General features: G+C 45.9%; 1 protein-coding gene across 1 annotated transcript; it reads left to right on the top strand.

Moving 5' to 3' along the window:
- Window positions 1-14599: 14599 nt before the first annotated feature.
- TP53RK (TP53 regulating kinase) lies at window positions 14600-17028 on the top strand. Its single transcript, XM_035124329.2, has 2 exons — window positions 14600-14869; window positions 16467-17028. The coding sequence occupies exons 1-2, from the start codon at window positions 14614-14616 to the stop codon at window positions 16946-16948; spliced, it is 738 nt and encodes a 245-aa protein (XP_034980220.2). The 5' UTR covers window positions 14600-14613; the 3' UTR covers window positions 16949-17028.
- Window positions 17029-21609: the final 4581 nt, after the last annotated feature.

Here is a 21609-nt window from a genome sequence, read left to right as displayed (position 1 = left end):
GGAAACCTCTCGAGCAAACGGGGGTTTGTCCTGCAAGTGGCGAGGCTCGTCGGGGAAGGAAGCGCTCCCTCTGCCCTGTTGCTCCAGGGTCCGCCTGCAAAGAGCTTCGTCCTCTCCCACTCTCACGGCTCTTTCACGCCTAAGGAGTTTTGCATACATGTGTGAATGGGCCAAACGCATGTTAGGTTTTCAGAGAAAGCCGGTCCTTGCAGGAGTGGGAAATGCGCCATTGTGGCTTATGATGTTGCCTTACACTACTGGTGTCGTGGCTGGGGGAACCAGCTGGGGAACCAGCTAGAGAAGGAAGTGGTGGTGAGACAAGGGAGAAAACAGAGGTGTCGGAAACTGAAGAGGTAACAGGGGGTGGGGGTGGGGAGAATCTGTGAGGCAGAGATGAGTCCTGCTGATCAAGAGTCATTGATGTCTCCCCCTCCTACTGCAACAAGCTTCCCTTCCCCTTGCACTCCCATAACCAGAAGAGGCATGCAAAGTGCAGAGTAGAGGTTGGCTTCATGCAGACAGAGTCTCAGGTTGCTTGGGAAAAGCACTGGAAAGGAGGGGACTTAAGACAGCTGTGGGGAGGTGGGGATTTTTCAGTCTCTGCAACTGATCCATGAGGCAACACCTACTGAAGAATTATTGTGCTCTTTAGGCCTGACATTCCGCCAAGACTGCAGATTGTGTTTTTGTTAATAAAGAGTTAGCTACAACTTGAATGGTGTGATTGATTGCTTGCCAGCTCACTCCTGACAACTGGCCTGTCATGATTGGTGGTGTCTACTCACTACACTGGCCAAAAGCAGTTATCCAGGATTTCTGGATTGAACCTGAGACCTTCCACATGCCAAAACCATGTGCTCTTACCACTGAACCAGACAGCCCTCCACTGCAGATCATGGAAATCGTGCCTGTATCTACACAGCTGACTGGTTCGTGGATATGTTTATTTGCACAAGCATTAAGTTGGGACTAGTCAGGTGTGTGTGGGAAGTGGGAACATACCTTGTGAACTAGCCCTTAGTTTTGGTTAGTAAAGAAGATTTCTGAGCATGGAGAAGAAGATCATTTCCCCCTTTGGGCAAAATGCAAAACCTGTTAGGTAACAGAGAAAATAAAATCCATCCCATCAGCATACAAGTAAGCAAGTGTTGCAAGTCACTGTCCATTAAATCGAGTCAAGTGATGTGACACTATTGCAACAACTGGATTAAATGTATTGAACAGAAGCAAACAAGCATTGTGGTTTTGCACTGTTCTTTTGCCAGCCTTGCCGTAAGCCAAAGCAAAACACGGATACTGTTGACAGCGGATTTGGAGCACCATCAATAGCAGCAAATGAACATGTTTCAATCAGTGTGCAGTGTACTTTGTATTGTCCAACTCAGGCACCAAAATGTATTGAGCCAGCCCTAGAAATGAGAAAGCCTGGCAAGGGACCTGAAAAACTGGAAACAAAACCCAGGAGTTTTTTTCTATATTTCTATTTCACCCGCCCCGCTTCAAACTTCAGAAGCAAATTGGGGGGAAATGGGGGTTGGGAAATGGGGTTGTCCCCATTTTATTGCCCCCCCCTCCACATCTCTAGGCAGCCCTCTTAAAACAACAAACTACTTCTTGTGCAAATGGCCCTATTATTGCATCTCCCTTGCTGCTTTTTTTAAAATCTGAAGTGCAGTCTGCTGTGGCTCAACAGACAGCAGCAGCAAATAAAAGCTCAAAAATCTGGAACAACAACATCAAAAAATTGAAGGCCCATAATTCCATGGCCGAGCATCTGCTTTGCATGCAGAAGGTCCCAGGATAAATTCTTGGCATTTCTAAGTAAGGTTGGGAAAGACTGTCTGAAACTCTGGAGAGCTATTGTGCGGATGGGTCTAAACCACTGAGCCTCTTGAACTTGCCAATCAGAAGGTCAGCGATTCGAATTCCTGCAACGGGGTGAGCTCCCGTTGCTCTGTCCCAGCTCCTGCCAACCTAGCTGTTCGAAAGCATGCCAGTGCAAGTAGATAAATAGTTACCGCTGCAGCGGGAAGGTAAATGGTGTTTCCGTGCGTTCTGGTTTCCATCACGGTGTTCTGTTGTGCCATAAGCGGTTTAGTCATGCTGGCCACATGACCCGGAAAGCTGTCTGCGGACAAACACCAGCTCCCTTGGCCTGAAAGTGAGATGAGCACCGCAACCCCATAGTCTGGACTTATTTAACCACCCAGGGTTCCTTTAGCTTTTTACCTTGTTTAAGGCAACTTCCTAGGTTCCTCTAAGCTATGAGTGGCACACAGGATGATGGGGGCGGGAGAAGAGGTTGGCACGCATGCATCCTTAAATAGCTGTGTGCGAAAGGATGTATATTAACCAGCATGACTGAAAGAGCTGAAATTCCTTCTTCTACATCTTTTGTTAAATACATAGGAGCCCTGCCCCCTCTTTTTCACCTGGCCACCAGAATTGTGAGAGAGGCAGTAGCTCAGTGGTACTGCATCTGTCTTGGATGCAAAAGGTCCTAGGTTCAATCCTAGGCATCTCCGGGTAGGGCTGCGCACCCTGGAGTTGCTAGTTGCTACCACAATTTTCATTTGAGTAATATTCTTTTTAAAATAAAAAATAAAATTTTTTGAAGCTCTCCTGTGTAAGATGTACTTTAGCCCTATAGTTTTATGTGTACAAAATGGGACTAACCCAAGACTTGAGGTTCAGAGGTGGAAACCCAAATTATCTGGCATTCACAATACTGTTGCATGCCGCCCCAATCCCTGAGCAGTGCAAGATTCCATGAATTTCCAGGCACTTACCTGTTTCCTTTTAACGAGGGGCAGCAGAGACTGTGGTGTTCGTAGGATATACAGTGGTACCTCAGTTTAAGAACAGTCCTGTTTAAGAACGATTCATGTTACAGGGAGGTAGCCGTGTTGGTCTGCCGTAGTCAAAACAAAATAAAAAAATTCCTTCCAGTAGCACCTTAGAGACCAACTAAGTTTGTCATTGGTATGAGCTTTCGTGTGCATGCACACTTCATCTCTAAGATGCTACTGGAAGGAATTTTTTTATTTTGTTTCAAGAACGATTCAGTTTACGAAGTCCGCAAAACCGGAAGTAGTGTCCCGGTTTGCGAACTTTACCTCGGTCTAAGAACGGAAGCCGAACAGTGGAAGGGCACCAGCAGCAGGAGGCCTCATTAGGGAAAGCGTGCCTCGGTTTAAGAATGCTTTTGGTTTAAGAACGGACTTCTGGAACGGATTAAGTTGTAAACTGAGGTACCTCTGTATTGTTTATTTACACATATACACAATCTGTGCATAAGATGGAGGGTTTCACAGGATTTACTCCCCAGAAATCTTCAGTATTTGAGCACGGAGATATATTTACCATTTACTTTTCTTCTTACCTATCTCTTAGCACTTTGATGCAGTCAAGATGCAGGCTTACTAACAGAGGGAGAACTCAGGTAGAGATGAGGAACTCCTCCAGAAATTGCTGACCATTGGCCAGTGCTGGCAGGGGCTGATGGGAGTTGGAGTCCAACAAAATCTAGAGGGCCAAAAGTTCCCCATCTGTGAACGAGGACAAACCTCAACTTGTTTCAGAAGAGTTCTCTCTCTTTCTGTCTCTCTCTTCTCAAAACGTTTGTCCTCCCGCACATTCTGTATCTCTATATCTCTCTATATGAAGTATGGGGGGATTATATGGTTACTTATGATTTATTCTCAATCTGCAATAAATTATTTGTAATCTAAACATATGTAGCTGTTTATAAAGAGCAATTATGTTTTAGGCCTTGCTCGAACTCACTTTGCAACATTATGCAACCTTTCTATATACAGTGGAACCTCGGTTTACAACTACCTCTGTTTATGAAAGCCTCTGTTTATGAATGCCGTGAACCCGGAAGTGTTTACACATCCGGGTTCCGCGGCATTGGATGTGCAGATCGGCGCTTCACGCAAAAGCGTGCCTCCGTTTACGAATGCTTCCGTGGAACAGATTGCGTTCGTAAACCGAGATTCCACTGCACATATATCCTATATCGGCTGTTTTAAGTGGAAGTTGCTAAATTGTACAGTATACTGTACTGTAAATGGGCCAGAGACCTGTGGCTCTCCAAATTCTGCAAGACTCCCAATTCCCTGTTAGTTTGCCTTTCTTAGTGCAGAAAGCATTGAGCTGATGTGTAGAGATCTTTCCTATTCTAATTAATTCAGGAGGGTTCTGGAAGCTTTTCTGTGTGAAAGAAACAAACAGAAGGTTCATGATGTTTGGGTTATTCCTTCAGAGAAGATGAATACAGCTGGCTTAAACTGGTTCTGTTATCTCTTTCTGTCAAGGTCATCATGCTGACTATACTAATAAGGCCAGAAGGAGCCTGGGCTTCACTTTCTATCTCTCTTTCCTTCCGGTGTGGTGTTCTGTACATAGTATGCTTAGTGTTAAGGTTTAGAGACTTATTATACAGCAAGTTACTGTAAGTTAAAGTTAAGTCTGCTGCAACTGGATTTCTTATGGACAGTGTCAATCCTGAATGTATTGGATTTGTGACCATTATGCTCATTTGCCTTCAGTAGCAGTAAAGCTCTGCTGGATGAAATACAATTGCCTCTGGTCTATTTTTGGGGATCCTGCAACGTGTTTAAGTTGTTACTCTGCTAACTATACATTGGAATATACTCTGGATCAATATTGAGTAGAATTCCATGACACTCCCATCATCCCCCAACCAGTGGCCATGTTGGCTAGGGATGACGGGTGTCAGAAACCAGCAAAAAATCTGGGGTATCACAAGACTCCTCAACCCTGTCACACATGTAACATTTGATAACATTTTGCAGTGTAATGAACAACTCTTCTGAAAAAATCCTTATGGTTCTTTCTTTCTGCTTGTGCCAAAACAAATTGTTTGCCCATAGGGCACTATCTATCTTAAGGGATAAACGAGAATTGGATTCCCCTTGTAATGGTTTTGGTAGTGGTTGGAGGATGGATGGCGGCTAACAGATTGAGGTTGAATCCTGACAAGACAGAAGTACTGTTTTTGGGGGACAGGGGGCAGGCGGGTGTGTGGGACTCCCTGGTCCTGAATGGGATAACTGTGCCCTTGAAGGACCAGGTGCGCAGCCTGGGAGTCATTTTGGACTCACAGCTGTCCATGGAGGCACAGGTTAATTCTGTGTCCAGGGCGGCTGTCTACCAGCTCCATCTGGTATGCAGGTTGAGACCCTATCTGCCCGCAGACTGTCTCACCAGAGTGGTGCATGCTCTAGTTATCTCCCGCTTGGACTACTGCAATGCGCTCTATGTGGGGCTACCTTTGAAGCTGACCTGGAAACTGCAATTAATCCATAATGTTTCAGCTAGACTGGTGACTGGGAGCGGCCGCCGAGACCACATAACACCAGTCCTAAGAGACCTACATTGGCTCCCAGTACGTTTCCGAGCACAATTCAAAGTGTTGCTGCTGACCTTTAAAGCCCTAAATGGCCTCAGTCCTCTATACCTGAAGGAGCGCATCCACTCGCATTGTTCTGCCCGGACACTGAGATCCATCACCGAGGGCCTTCTGGCGGTTCCCTCACTGCGAGAAGCAAAGCTACAGGGAACCAGGCAGAAGGCCTTTTCGGTAGTGGCGCCCGTCCTGTGGAACGCCCTCCCATCAGAGGTCAAGGAAATAAACAACTACCTGACATTTAGAAAACACCTAAAGGCAGCCCTGTTTAGGGAAGTTTTTAATCTGTGATATTTTAATGTATTTTGGTATTTGTTGGAAGCCGCCCAGAGTGGCGGGGGAAACCCAAACAGATGGGCGGGGTATAAATAAATAAATAAATAAATAAATAACTAAATAAATAAATAAAGGTATGCTGTTTGCTATGTATAGTGATTACTGAGGAAGCACACACAAATCCACGGAAATGTGAATACACAAATGGGAGATTAAATATATATAGATACATCCATATACACAGAAGATTGGCAAAATAATTCTACCTCCTCTGTAGTTTCCAGGCCTGTTTTTCAAGTGTGTTTGGAATCAAAGTATTAGTCTAATAATGATGTACAAACATCCAATTATGTATCTGAAATATTAGCTTTCCTATCTCCCATTTTCTGATGTTTAGAGATAATTTTGAAGTCCGGGGGGTTTATCTTATGGTTTTTAAACACCTGAAGTTGCTGGTAAAAATAATTTTATTTTCTTTGAGCATGTTTGGAAATATGATTGAAACCTCTCTCTTTTGATCTGAAATGTCAAAAGACATGGGCTCCTTTTGTTCTCTTCAGAATAATATTATCCAAAATATATTTGAAAGTGTTAGAAGCTATCCAGATGTTTTTGCAAAATGAAGATTAGCTTCCCATTCAACTCCTCTAGTTTCAATTTCAAAAGAACCATATAGTATCGTTTTGCATCCTGAGTATATTTAGAGAGGGTCAGGGATCTTCTGAATGGTCCAAAATGACTTCATACATTGAAGATGACCAATAAGATTGAAGGGAGTGGTTTTTCAAAGGGATTCAGAAACCGGACTGGAAGGGTTTGGTAACCATAGCAACTACTTCAGTGATGTTAATAATTATGCTAATAGTGAATGGCACTTAGGGGTTTGACCATAGGTTCTGTGCACTTTCCAGTAGCTTTAATTCTGCTGAAGTTTGATTCTGTGAAGATGACACCAAAAAATCTTAAAATAATTTGAAGGAATTCGTAAAAGAAATCAGGAAATGCAAATTATGCATGGTCTTTGGGATGCTAGGAGTTTTAGTTCAGCAATGTCTGAAGGGTCAAAGTTTCTTCACATCTGGGTTAAATGATACATCTCTAGGTGTATTTGCAGACCAGCATCCTTCAACCTGGTGCCTTCCAGATGTTTTGAACCACAAATACTATCAGCTCCAGCTCTCATGGCCAATGATCAGGGATGATGTACCAAGGAACATCTAGGGGGCACCAGGTTGGGAGAGGCTGGCCTAGGGACTCTTGCTTTCAGAGCAGAAGGACATAAGGAGGTCCTGTAGAGGCAGAAAGAGCTCATGACTTACACCCTTATGTCTTTTGTGTCACATCACTCCTTTTGATCCTCTTCGAAACCTCTTTTGTTATTGTAAGTTTGTGGTTTTTTGACGATGTTCCATTTGCCTCAACTCTGGCTTGACCGCTTGATGCTTAACTCCCACCAGAGTCAGCCAGCACATCAGTCCAAAACAGTTGGAAGGCACCAAGTTGGTGAAACCTGGGGAAATGGCAAGGGACAGGATCCTTGTAGCTTTCCCATATGTGTAGAACAGGGAATTTTTGGAGTGGTGCAGCTTTTTTCATCTCAGTATTTCAGACTCCCTCTCCCACAAGTCCTCCTTTTGCACAGCTTTTAAAATCACCAGAGCCCTATTCTCCTTTGTACATCATGACCCTATCTAACCATGGGCCTCAAATGATCAAAGTCCACCTTTCAAAATCAACAAAATCATTAGGGTTTCAGCCAGCCTCTTTCATTCTCCTTCTAACAGTAGGCATTAGCCAGTTATTGTGTTTATCTTTAAGCTTCAAAAAAGCTGAATTTTCTTATTCTTACAGGTGCAGCCCTTGTTACAGGCACAAGAGTTGGTCAGCTGGCGACCCTACAAAAGCATAAGGGCGAATTGATCACCCTACTTGGAAGCCCTATACCTAGCACACCTGCTTGATTTGTGAATCTTATTTAGGAAATGAACCAATGCCACTATCATCAGAGGTTCTTGACAGGAAAGCTTAGATTCAGTTTTGAGGGAAGGTAGAGAATAGGTGAAAATCATTTCAATACATGTATGTTGTTGTTGTTTAGTCGTTTAGTCGTGTCCGACTCTTCGTGACCCCATGGACCATAGCACGCCAGGCACTCCTGTCTTGCACTGCCTCCCGCAGTTTGGTCAAACTCATGTTTGTAGCTTCGAGAACACTGTCCAACCATCTTGTCCTCTGTCGTCCCCTTCTCCTTGTGCCCTCCATCTTTCCCAGCATCAAGGTCTTTTCCAAGGATTCTTCTCTTCTCATGAGGTGGCCAAAGTACATGAGGTGGCCTATACAATACATGTATAGGAGGAACAAAAGGACAAAGGGTCTAGAAGTCACAGCATTGGGCAACTTACAATTCTTTAAACAAATATAAAATTGAGGGATAGCTCAGTTGGTAGAGCATGAGACTCTTAATCTCAGGGTTGTGGGTTTGAGCCCCATGTTGGGTGAAAGATTCCTGCATTGCAGGGGGCTGGACTAGATGACCCTCACGGTCCCATCCAACTCTATGATTCTGTTTCCTTTATTTGTCACAACTGGATTTTAATAACCTTGTTTTCAATTACTTCTTATAAATGTTTTAATCTATTGTGTCCTCCCTAGAGTCGCTGGGATGACAAACTGATAAATGAGGCAGCACAGAAACAGAGAGGCATGGGACTGATTTTCAGGTCTGCTTTCTTCCACTAAGGAGTTGTTATTGTAGTACCTTGCAATGATAAAATTCAGGGTCAAATCATTGTTATACCACAGGCAAGGGCGTAGCCAGGATCAAAACTAGGGGGGGGGGGGCAAGCCATGATCATTCAGGGGCGGGGCCACAAAGTGGGAACGTGGGCGGGGCTACAGGGCCAGCTGGCCTAACGACATCGTGGTGGCAGCAGCGGCGGCAGCGGCCACCTTGTGCTTCTGGGGCTGGCAACGGCAGCGGCTACCCTGCTTGGCTGGAGAGGACGGGAGGGTCGGGCAGGCAAGAGGGGGTGACAGGGTGGGCGAGGACAAGGCAAGGCACGGCCGCAGTCACGACAGCTCCGAGGCGTTGCTGCATATCAGCATAATATTTCAACCATGTTGTGGGTTCAAGCCCCACCTTAGGAAAAAATTCCTGCATTGCAGGGGGTTGGACTAGATGACCCTTGTGGTCCCTTCCGACTACAATTCTATGATTCTATTGATATATTACCATAGCATATGCATCATTCTGCTTTCTTGAATTGTCCTACTCCTAGGCATAGCAGCCAACTCCTAGAGGCCTAGGTGCCTCCCCCCCCCAATTACTAGTAAATACCATATGTGAAAGAGTCATCCCCCCCATGTTGATGGGCTTTCTATGTGGGGCTTATCTGCCCCCCCCGTATTTTATTAAGAATGGAAGAGGGAGGGAAGGAAGGAAGAAATAGAGAGAGGGATAACTCATATTTGTGGGTGCCTCTGGGTGACGCTGTGAAGCTGGAACTCTGCAGCAAGAGGACGGGAGGGTCGGGCAGGGGAGAGGGGGTGGCAGGGCGGGTGAGGGCGAGGGAAGGCACGGCCGCAGTCACGACAGCTCCGAGGCGTTGCTGCATATCAGCATAATATTTCAACCATGTTGTGGGTTCAAGCCCCACCTTGGGGGGAAAATCCTGCATTGCAGGGGGTTGGACTAGATGACCCTTGTGGTCCCTTCCGACTACAATTCTATGATTCCATTGATATATTACCATAGCATATGCATCATTCTGCTTTCTTGAATTGTCCTACTCCTAGGCATAGCAGCCAAATCCTAGAGGCCTAGGTGCCTCTCCCCCCCCCAATTACTGGTAAATACCATATTTGAAAGAGTCACCCCCCCATTTTGATGGGCTTTCTATGTGGGGCTTATCTGCCCCCCCCAGTATTTTATTAAGGATGGAAGAGGGAGGGAAGGAAGGAATAATAGAGAGAGGGATACCTCATATTTGTGGGTGCCTCTGGGTGATGCTGTGAAGCTGGAACTCTGCAGCAAGAGGATGGGAGGGTCGGGCAGGGGAGAGGGGGTGGCAGGGCGGGCGAGGGCGAGGCAAGACAGGGCCGCAGTCTCGATGGCTCCGAGGCGTTGCTGCATATCAGCATAATATTTCAACAATGTTGTGGGTTCAAGCCCCACATTGGGGAAAAATTCCTGCATTGCAGGGGGTTGGACTAGATGACCCTTGTGGTCCCTTCCGACTACAATTCCATGATTCTATTGATATATTACCATAGCATATGCATGATTCTGCTTTCTTGAATTGTCCTAGGCATAGCAGCCAACTCCTAGAGGCCTAGGTGCCTCCCCCCCCAAAAGAAATTACTGGTAAATACTGTATTTTAAAGAGTCATGTTGATGGGCTTTCTATGTGGGGCTTATCTGCCCCTCCCCCAGTATTTTATTGAGGATGGAAGAGGGAGGAAAGGAAGGAAGAAATAGAGAGAGGGATAACTCACATTTGTGGGTGCCTCTGGGTGACGCTGTGATGCTAGAACTCTGCAGCAAGAGGAAGATACCGGTACACCTATGCAGGAGCCTTGTAAGCAGCTTTCTCTCTGCTTGATTTACAGCAGGCACGTCCAACAGGTAGATTGTGATCTACCAGTAGATCACTGGATGTCTGTGGTAGATCACTGCTAGATCACTGGCACCCCTAAAAAAGCTCACCCAAATTTTTCCTCCTCCCTAAAAAAAGCTGAACTATGACCTGAAGCCCTAAACAAAAATGGGCCTCCCTCCCTCCTAAAAGAAGCTCAACAAGTTTGACCTAAACCCCCCAAAACAGGGCTTCCCTTCCTTAAAAAAACTCAACAGCTTTGACCTGAACCCCCCAAAAGGGGGTAGATCACTCCCAGTTTTTAACTCTGTGAGTAGATCAGAGTCTCTTGGGAGGTGGCCACCCCTGATTTACAGTATACAGATGCAGGAGGAGGGGCAGACTGGAACACCAATGCTTTTTATAAACATCACTGTGTCTATCAAAGCTACAGCCCCCCCCCCTTCTTATTCACTTCCTTTTAGCCTTGCAGGGCCACCTTAGTCAAATTGAATCCTCTGCACCCTCATTAAATCGCCAATAGAACTGTTAATGAGATCCCTGAATGCCCATTAACAACTCCCACTGAATAACAATAGGGTGGACCTTGCCTGAAGGGATATTCTGCTCCATTGTCTTAACTGCTTAAGTACTGGTAGCCACTTTGCTTTATTTATTTGATGTGTTTTTGTTACAGCTGTGTTCCCGCCCCCAGCAAGTGGAGAGCTGCTCTTGCTAAAGCAAAGCCCTTTCCACTTCAGTTTTTGGAGGGGCAAAGTATTGGTTATGGTCTGTAAAATACAATAATTTTTTGCTTCTAGGGGGGGCAGCTGCCCCCTCCTGCCCCCCCCTGTCTACACCCATGACCACAGGGGTGTCAGTCTGAAATTTATAAAAATCATGTAAATTGTGCACCAGAGGAAACAGTAAGCACGTCGTGTGCAAAGTCAGAATTGTCAAAGGATCTGTTCATTTTCCATAGTTCTTCGCAGATACAGTTCCATGCAGAATCTGTCATCAGGCGAATAATATAGACTCTTATAACAATGTCCCAATTCAATTTGTGATGTTCCCTTAGCTACTGTTTTAGAAAGCTCCGGAGCACTCGTGATTTAGCTAAATAAGGTGGTGCTGTGGCACCCAGGTGGTGCTGTGGGTTAAACCACAGAGCCTAGGGCTTGCTGATCAGAAGGTCGGCTGTCCAAATCCCCGCGACGGGGTAAGCTCCCGTTGCTTGGTCCCAGCTCCTGCCAACCTAGCAGTTCGAAAGCACGTCAAAGTGCAAGTAGATAAATAGGTACCGCTCTGGCGGGAAGGTAAACGGTGTTTCCATGTGCTGCTCTGGTTCGCCAGAAGCAGCTTAGTCATGCTGGCCACATGACCCGCAAGCTGTACACTGGCTCCCTCGGCCAATAGCGAGATGAGCGCCGCAATCCCAGAGTCGGTCACTAATGGAACTAATGGTCAGGAGTCTCTTTACCTTTACCTCCACGATCCTTCCATCATGATCTAGATCTCTCGGCCATCAAAATATCAGTCCAGGTTGAGGCTTCCGGATTCAGCGCCAGCGTCGATCGGCGGGGTTTCGTCTCGTCTCCGAGACGGCCCGTCTCTGCTAGGAGTGGGGAGGGCAGCGAGAGCAACGCTGCGCCCCTTAGAACCTCGGGAAGGGCGTCCCGAGGGCAATTTGCTCGGCACAGACCCAATCCGGACTCCCCAACTCTTCGGTTAGCTCTAATAAGAGCTCCGGAGCGAGGAGGGTAGAAGTCGCGGGGGCCATTTTGAGCGGCAACGTTATTCTAGCAGGGAGAAGCTTCAAGCCGAAGGCGGAGAGCGCTGGATTCTTCCGAAAATAAAACGATTGGAAAAGACTGTAAGTAACCTCACGATTTGGATTATAGAACAATTTGGTCTGGGAGAGAGGGGAGAAAAGAGGAAGCCACCCCCCCCCACGGCAACAAAGAGACAGTAAATAGAAACCCGAAGCCATAAACAGAAGATTTGTAATTCAAAAGGATCCCTCAAAGGCATCAAAGAGAATATCCCCTTTGATGCAGGGTGAAAAGGGGAGAGAGACTGTGGTTTATGACTGCCCTGCAGCAATGAGGTAAAGCCTAAGAAAAACCTTTCTTTCCCTCGGGAGCCGGCAGCCTAGGCAATTCAGTGAGTTGATCAGGATTTATAAGTCAATTTTTACTTCACTTTGTATTTCTGGACTTTGTGGAATTTCTTTTTTGGCTTAAGTGCTTGTGAAATGTGAGTTCGAACTTTATTGTTAACAAGACTTGAAGAATGCAGCCAGCTTGTTAAAATGGAGTCGAGAAAATAAACTGTGATCATATTCCACCCCACGTGATAAGTTTTGACCTTGGCAGGACTGAAATATGTCAACAAAAAAGTGTTCCCCTGAGTTCCAGCGGTCTGTTTTGACCTTAATGTGGGAAACAAGAATAGAGTTATGTCAAGAGGAGACACGACGACAGGAGTTACAGCAAAAATTTCAGGAGGTGATGGCGGAATATGATTTTCTAGGAGATGAAGCTTTTGACACTGAAAAAGAGCAATGTGAGAATGACAATGATGGGGAAGGAAAAGATGAAGATGAGGACTGTGATGATTCAACACAAAATGAAACACACCATGAAAAAAATGATGACTCTACTCTACAAAAAGTTGGATGGAGTGCCCTGTCTTTGAGGGGGGCACGATTGGTATTATTGGAACTCCAGAACGCCCACAGGGAAGAAGGAAAAAATATGCAGAGAAGAGAAGAAATTCAGGGGTCCTGTATGGTGACCTGGATGGCAAGAGACTGTAAACAGGGGGTGGGGTGAAGGGAAAGTGATGTTGTGATTATAAGGATGGATTAACAGGTTTATAACTGGTCTGCTGATTTTGGAATTTGCTGGATTGGGGGGGGTGGAGCCGGTAATCGGGGATGTAAGGTTAAATTGAGAATAGTTATAGTTTTAAAAGTGAATGGATTTTGGAAAATGTGAAAATATGGAGGCTTATAGAGGGAGAAAAAAAAATTAGGCACGGGAAGAGAAAATGGGAGTTTGAATTTTCAGTGATTTGAATATTAGATGAAAATGTTAACAATTGATTTATAAGTTGTATAAGATACAAAGGTGTATTTTTATAAAGTAAGAAACTGTTGCAGATGATAAAAAAGGGATGAAAACCGGGGAAGGGGGGGAGGGGAAGCCCATAAAATATGGTTTTTCAACTATGAATGCAAGAAAAATTTTTCTGTTTTGTATTGTTTTTTTCTTTTTCTTTTTTTTCTTCGCCCTTTCTTTTTCCCCTTTTTTTCCTATTTCTATTTTTCTCTTTTTTTGGTATAACAATAGATGGTTGGATGGATGTCCTCCTGCGTACTGCCCTGGTTTGCTGGAGCTCCCTGGTGGCAGGGGGGGGCTTTGGGGTCAGGGGAGGGGGAGGAGGACAGAAATCCAAGCATAAAATGGACCATTTCTGACTGTTCACAAACATGGGATACTTCTGTGGCAGGGGAGGACCCATGTGGGTGGGTAGGAAGGAGGTGGAAAAGGGGTTTAAGTATGTACCGTTTTTTTGTTTTTTTGTATTTTGTAAAATTAATAAAAAGTATGTTTAAAAAAACAAAAACAAAATATCAGTCCAGGTTTTTCTCCATTTAATACAGATTTATCCTTTTCAGAAAAGTAAAAACAAACAAACAAACAAAAATCCCGTTACCAACAACAACCCATTTCCCATATCTCAGCAAACCCGTTTGCAAATTACACTTCTCCTGTTCTCGGAAGCACTCTTAATTCAGAAACTGGTCTGCAGAGGGTGCCATACCCTCACGTCAGTATACTGAATCCGTTATTTTCATGGTTAAGAAATTGTAATGAGCCACTTTGCTTGGAGGAAATGTTGGCTGGAACTACCGGGTCAGGTAATAATAGATATTCCCCCAGCTCCGCTAATTTGAGTGGAAGAAAACCGCTTCTCATTCCCCTCGTCTAAATTAGAGACATAGATAAACAAGGAGATTTTTTTATTTAGTATGGCATGCCTTTATAGATAGATGGTCAGACTAATGGTCAGACTCGGTGTAAGGCTGATCCAAAGTATGCTTGCCCAGAAGTCCCACTGAGGGATACACATGCAGTGAAGCAAACGGACTGCAAAGTCTGCTAGGTTCAGATTCCAGGCTCGACTGTTTCCGGCAAGTGCAGATTCCGGACTCGGCTGTTTCCGCCGGCCCAACTCGCCGATCCTGCGCCGTACGCAAGAAGTCTCGAGGAACGGCGCACGCGCATTCCACCTTGGAGGTAAAGAGAGCGGCTGTTGGCGTCCATGATGGCGGCGGCGCTCGCTGAGAGGAGCGCGGCCGGTGCCGAGCCCGAGGCAGCGGCTGTTCCGCCCATGGCGGGGCTGCAGATGATCCAGCAGGGAGCCGAAGCCCGGGTCTACCGGGGCCTCTTCCTAGGCCGGCCAACTGTGGCGAAGCACCGCTTCCAGAAGCGTTACCGACACCCGCTGTTGGAGGAGCGTCTGAGCCGCAGGCGGACGGCGCAGGAGGCCCGCTCGCTGCTGCGCTGTCGGCGGGCAGGTGAGACTCCTCGAGGCTGGACTGCACGGGGAGAGAGGGCGCGCGGGCTGGGATCCCGGGTCCTTTAAATTGCATGACCGGCCCACATCTTTGCAAAGAGTGCGCGGTTGGGAATTGCAAGCAAAGCAGGCACGCAGCTCGATTCCAGTCGTACGTTTTTACTGACCGAAACTAATCCCGCCCCCCTGCTATAGGCAAGGAAGCTGAAGGCGGTGAGCTAAGCCACAGGTGTTTTGGACAGGCGCCCCAGCAGACAGGGTCGCCGTTGTTTTCGTCCCTTCCAAAGTTCGTAAGGCTGCTCACTTTCGTTGGAGGATATAAATATATTTAAGTCTGCTCGGTAGATCTAAAAAGTGCCCTGGTAGTGTTGGGGAAGGGGAAAGAATATCCCACCCCCAAGATTAACAGATCCCCCCCCCCGTGGGCTTATTTTTTTTTAAAAGTCACCATTCTCTGTTCCCTATTTTTGTATGGGGGTGGTGGTGTGAGAGTTGTAGTTCAGTGAAACGCACCCTTTACTGTACACTTGTTCCAGACCACTCACAGGTAGCCCAAACTCTTGATTTGGCACACATGAGAAACAGGAAGCATCCAATGGATGACAAAAAAGGAGAAACGGTTTTAAAGATGCATTAATTTTTTTTAAAAAAATATTACTCATGTCTTGAACAGTGCCTCTGTGTTAGGGAGGTAAAGGTAAAGGGACCCCTGACCATTACCGGTAGGTCCAGTTGTGAATGACTCTGGGGTTGCAGCGCTCATCTCACGTTATTGGCCGAGGGAGCCGGCGTATAGCTTCTAGGTCATGTGGCCAGCATGACTAAACCGCTTCTGGCGAACCAGAGCAGCACACGGAAATGCTGCTTACCTTCCCACTGTAGCGGTACCTATTTGTCTACTTGCACTTGGACGTGCTTTCGAACTGCCAGGTTGGCAGGAGCTGGGACCAAGCAACGGGAGCTCACCCCGTCGCGGGGATTCGAACTGCGGACCTTCTGATCGGCAAGCCCTAGGCTCTGTGGTTTAACCCACAGCTCCACCCGCATCTTTGTTAGGGCAGTACTCATTCACATGTTGGGCCCTGGACCCACCTTTAACCCAACACACATCATAGACCCTCTTTTTTGCCATATATTTGCATGGCGGTGGTACGGCTGCTGTTGGTCCTGACCCACTAGTTGAAAACCAATGTTGCAGGGAGTACTGCGGTCTTGGACTAGGAATGTACAAGGAAAGTTCCTGTTACCATTTTCTAAAAGCTGTGTTTTAATCTTCAAAGTTTTGCTAGGTCTGTTGGGGAAGTTCAGAATCTGAAATGACAGAAGTGTGCATAGCTAGGGTGAGAGAACTGTGTTGTTGTTAATGGAGTGGTGGTTCCATTCGTTTTAAAGCCTCTCACATGTGCTGCACACTCTTAGCTCCTTTCCCCCACTACACACCGCCCTCTTCCTAGATCCCTTGGATTCTGTGACAGAAAATAAGTTTAAGATGCGTAGTGTATTCACTGCAAAAAAGCTTTACTTGCTCTGAAGACTTGTCTGTATTTGAGGCTAATTATGATGTATAATTTTTTGTTTTTGGTTGTCTTCTATTTTAGGGATCTCTGCACCTGTTGTATACTTTGTGGACTATGTTTCAAATTGTATATATCTTGAAGATATTGTGGGATCAACTACAGTGCGGGACTATATTATGTCTGAACAGCAATCTAGAAATGATTCCAGCAACCTTATTTTGCTAGCAGAGAAGATTGGTGAGATTCTGGCACATATGCATGATGAAGATATTGTGCACGGGGATCTCACAACTTCTAACATGCTGCTCAGACCACCACCAGCAAAAAAGATGGAGCTGGTGTTAATAGATTTTGGACTGAGTTTTATTTCTGCCCTACCTGAGGACAAGGGTGTTGATTTGTATGTCTTGGAAAAAGCCTTTCTGAGCACCCACCCGAACACAGAGGCTCTGTTCAAAGCACTCTTGAAGAAGTACTCGGCTGTATCTAAAAAATCGGCTCCAGTGATTAAAAAACTGGATGAAGTGCGGCTCAGAGGAAGAAAGAGATCCATGGTTGGATAAAAGAAAACAGTGTGCACTGCAAAGAGTATTTAAATATCTTCAGTTATGTTACATTATGAAATAAATTTTAGCCTTTTTCATTGCTTTGTATTTATACAGCAACTATGTTGGGGTTTTGGGACTTGATGACAGTATTTTGAGGTTGGTAGAGCACTCTACAATTCCACTTGCATCTGCTTACAGTATTTTCTTGAAGCAAACAGTTCCATACCGGCAACTGAAAAAAATTGTATTGAAAAAGAATATGAAAATGAAATAAATGCCAGACATTATTTCTTAGGTTGGGTTTATGTAGTCCAGTTATGTAGTCCTCCCAGTTGCAAGATGGTCAGACTCCTTGTTCATCTCACAGTTTCCATCACAGCCTCTTGTGCCAAATGTAAATTACCTTTAAAGGAAGTATCTGTAGCAGCCAGATTCAGTTTGGCACTTTTAAGCCTGCTGCAGTCAATGAGTTTAGTCAGCTTCACTGTATAGGAGTAGGCTGTTGTGTTGCAACCCTGTCTACACATGTGAGTGTAAGCCTCATTGAGTCCACTGGGCATTGCTTACAAGTCATAGCTGCCAAGTTTTCCCTTTTCTCGCGAGGAAGCCTATTCAGCATAATGGAAAATCCCTTAAAAAAAGGGATAACTTGGCAGCTATGTACAAGTAAACATGTAGAGGAATATGCCATATGACAGCAATGCTAGGATTGAACAGTAAGTATACTAAGAGTAAAGAGAGGGGGGGATGTGAAATGGTGGTTTCTCATATTATCTATCTTTTGCTTTGATGGCGGATGCTCTTTGATGAAGACAACCTGCTTTGATGGCAGGTGCAACCCCAGGAAATTATTCATTTCATTTATATACTGATTATATATATATATATATATATATATATATATATATATATATAATCTCAAAGAGGTTTAAAACCTACATTAAAACATCAAATAAAGCAACCCAAACAAAACGTTACAGAAGAAAGTCAAGTTTACATTCAAAGCAGCATAATTAAAAGCAAACTAAAATATTTTAAAGATTTCAAAATTAATGATTACAAAACAGGTCAACTACAGAACGCACACTTAATGCAGCAAAGTTAACAAAAACATTTTAAAAAAACATTTCAAAATAAAACATTACTAAAGGAAGTCAAATATAAAATGCACACTTAAAGCAGCATAAATAAATTGGCCAGTAGCACCAACATGGCTACCTACCTGAATCTTACAGTAGCATAATTAGCAAGAGGAAAAAAATACTATCATAAGTATAGAACATATCTGCTGTTATTGCTGCAAATCCTGCTAATGATGGTTCATGGTGGGCAGTGGCTGTGGAAGCTCAATGACCTGGGTCTGCACTTGGAGACACCTGAGTTAGTCTCTGGGCTCCAGTCTCAGTTTTTGTAGCTGGAGTGAACCAGGGCCCCACCCTCCCAGGCCAGTGGAAAATGGTCTGCAAGGCAGGGAGCAGGTCTTCCAGGACTCGCAGAAAATGAGGGGGAAGCAAGCAGGACAACCGAGTTCACTGTAGAAAAGCTTCCTTCCCTCAGTAATTCCTCCCACGGGCTGCACCTGACATCAAAGCAGCAGATTGATGAAGAAAAGGAGCATCTGGTCAAAGATCTGAGGCAGATGTATACATATACATATGGAGTAAATCACTAGGTGCAAGTACAGGTAGGTGTATTTAGGAGTGGCCTGTAGCTATGTGGAAGGTTGAGGGTTAAAGCTTGCAATTCAAAGTACGCTTAGCCTTAGCTTGACAGCTAGATTGTATGAAATTGTGATTATGTTCATCTTTCACTATATTAAGATCAGAAAGGGAAGAAATAAAATGCCCCAAATGAGCAAAATAGAAGTAGGTAAGCGTATCAACATACCATTTGTCTTTTTTGATCAGCCGCTAGGGTTCCAACTACTGAAACATTTCAGAAAAGCATTACAGAACCCAGCCTCTGTATTTTGGAGGCAACATGATGCAGCTGATAGAAATGTTTCTGTCTGTTGTTGGCATTGGCAGAAGTGCTGGCAGAGGCTGGAAGCATCTCACATGTACGGTACTACCTATCAATGTAAATGTGATGAAGACTGCATTCTATCATATTATCTGGGAAGGAAGCACCATTGAACTCAGTGGGACTTACACCTCAAGATTACACTGATGGCTCCATATGTACATTTGCTTGGAAGTACTGTAATTATCGAATGCAGTGAGTCTTTGTCAATGTGCATAGGAGCGAGCTGTATGGTTCCCTCTCATTAAACAGCTCTAAGCGGAGGTTACAGAATTTGCCAACGTTTTTATTTTATTTATTAAATTTGTATAGCACCCTTCATTCATAGATCTCGGGGTGATTCACAAAAAAAAAATCATGTTTCTGTTTCAATTTTTCTAGACTTAAGCAAACATGTTTCTTAAGTGCTTCCTTTTGGTTTGACTAGCAGAAACTAAACAATATGCTGCTTTCACCCCTCCATCTATCTGCAACAACTTTAAAATGAAGATGCATCGACCCCCTCGGTCCTACCGTGCAGTTTGGAGAGTGGCGGCTGCATATCTACTTGGAAGTAAATCCCACCGAGTTAATGCACAGGGGCAAGTGCTCAGAGGACTGCAGCCTCAACTTTGCATTCCTGAGCACTCTTACCTGAGAGCAAACCCAGCGGTGTGACGCAGAGGGGTCGCTGGACCCGCTCACGGGCATACTAGGAACAGAAAAATCGAGCGCAATGGAGAGACGCGCGACCGGAGCTCGCGTAGCGTCACGCCATTCGGGCAGAGAAAGGACAACGCATTCCTCACGCTCCCCTGAAGAGGGCGTGGAGTAACTTCCGAAATAGCACAGCGGCAGCGCGCGAAGCCTTGAGAACTAGCAAACCGCGAGGGCGGTGAGTTCGAGGCGGCTGTGCGCTGCTATTCCCCGTGCAAGCGTCCTAGCGCCCCGGGCTGCTCGTGTCCGAGGCGTATTCACTTACTTGCGAGAGAAAAACGGCTCCCGGCCAAGTGCCCGCTTCCCCGGCTGTGGGTCCCGGGTTCCACCGGCCAGGGCATAGTTTTAGCACGCCATCGGCGCCCTGCTTCCTGGTCTGAATAGTTCCCCAGATGGTAGCGAGCAAGCGCCCTTCCAGCCTAGCCAGTCAAAATAATCAAATGTGCATGTCTGATGAATTCAAGTTAGGGTTGCTCCGAAATAAATGAACGTCTCGGAATGGCACCTTAAACTCATTTCTGGCCCCGATATTAATGCAATCTCGCAACACGTTACATTACGTCTTCTTCTTTTTCATTTTTCTTTATTTAGAAATGAATAAAGGGGTCCCAGGGCGGTTCACAGAATAAAATCAATATATGCAACCACAAAATACCTAATAAAAATAAAAAAGCCAATAGCCCACCCCCCTCACATTTTTAAAGGGCATAGGATGTAAATTGGATCGACCTGGTTAAAAAGGATTGTTTTTGCCTGGCGCCTAAAGGTGTATAATGAAGGCAGGCCCGGCTCTAGGGGTAGGCTGGGTGGCGCGGGGCACCAGGGCACCGGGCCGGCAGGTGGGTGCTGCATGCCGTGCCCGGCCACCTGCCGGGGCAGGGCAGAAGCACCAGAGCGATCTCCGCACCACGGCGCCAGGGCGCCCGACATGCTTGAGACGGTCATGAATGAAGGCGGCAGGCGAACTTCCCTGGGGAGAGCATTCCACAGACGGGGAGCCACTGCAAAGAAGGCCCATTCTTCTGTTTCCACCCTCTGAACCTCTCGAGGAGGAGGCACACGAAGGAGGGCCTCAGAAGATCCTTGAAGTATTGTGGTCCTGAGCCGTTTAAGGCTTTATAGGTCAAAACCAGCACTTTGAATTGGGCTCGGAAACTAATTGGCAGCCAGTGCAGTGGGACCAGGATCAGTGTAATAGGCTCAAACAGTCTTGCTCCAGTGAGCAACCTGGCTGCTGAATTTTGCACCAGCTGAAGTTTCCAACTGTCTTCAGAGGCAGCCCTGCATATAACTCATTGGAGTAATCTAACCTTGAGGTTTCCAGAGCATAAAGGTAAAGGGACCCCTGACTGTTAAGTCCAGTCGCAGATGACTCTGGGGTTGCGGCACTCATCTCGCTTTACAGGCCAAGGGAGCTGGTGTTTGTCCGCTTCCGCAGACAGTTTTTCCGGTTCATGTGGCCAGCATGACAAAGCTGCTTCTGGTGAACCAGAGCAGCTCACGGAAACGCCATTTACCTTCCCGCTGGAAGGTATTTATCTACTTGCACTTTGACATGCTTTCGAACTGCTAGGTGGGCAGGAGCTGGGACTGAGCAAGGGGAGTTCACCCTGTCACGGGGATTCAAACCGCCAACCTTCTGATCGGAAAGCCCTAGGCTCAGTGGTTTAGGCCACAGCGCCACCCGTGTCCAGAGCATAGACAACAGCAATTAGGCTATCCCTGTCCAGATAGGGGCATAGCTGGGCCACTAGCCGAAGCTGACAGAAGGCACTCTGGGCCACTGAGGCCACCTGGGCCTCGAGCGACAGCAAAGGATCCAAGAGTACCCCCACCCCAAACTACGAACCTGCTCCTTCAGGGGAAGTGTAACCCCGTCAAGAGCAGACAACCTCCCTGTAGTTCATGAACTACCGTCTACTGAGATGGATGAAATGTTACCATATATGCACGTGGGG

Source organism: Zootoca vivipara, chromosome 7 (genome assembly GCF_963506605.1).
Source record: "Zootoca vivipara chromosome 7, rZooViv1.1, whole genome shotgun sequence".
Lineage (NCBI taxonomy): Eukaryota > Metazoa > Chordata > Lepidosauria > Squamata > Lacertidae > Zootoca > Zootoca vivipara.
The sequence above is the reverse complement of the archived record's forward strand: the minus strand, read 5'-3'. Positions and strand labels throughout refer to the sequence as shown.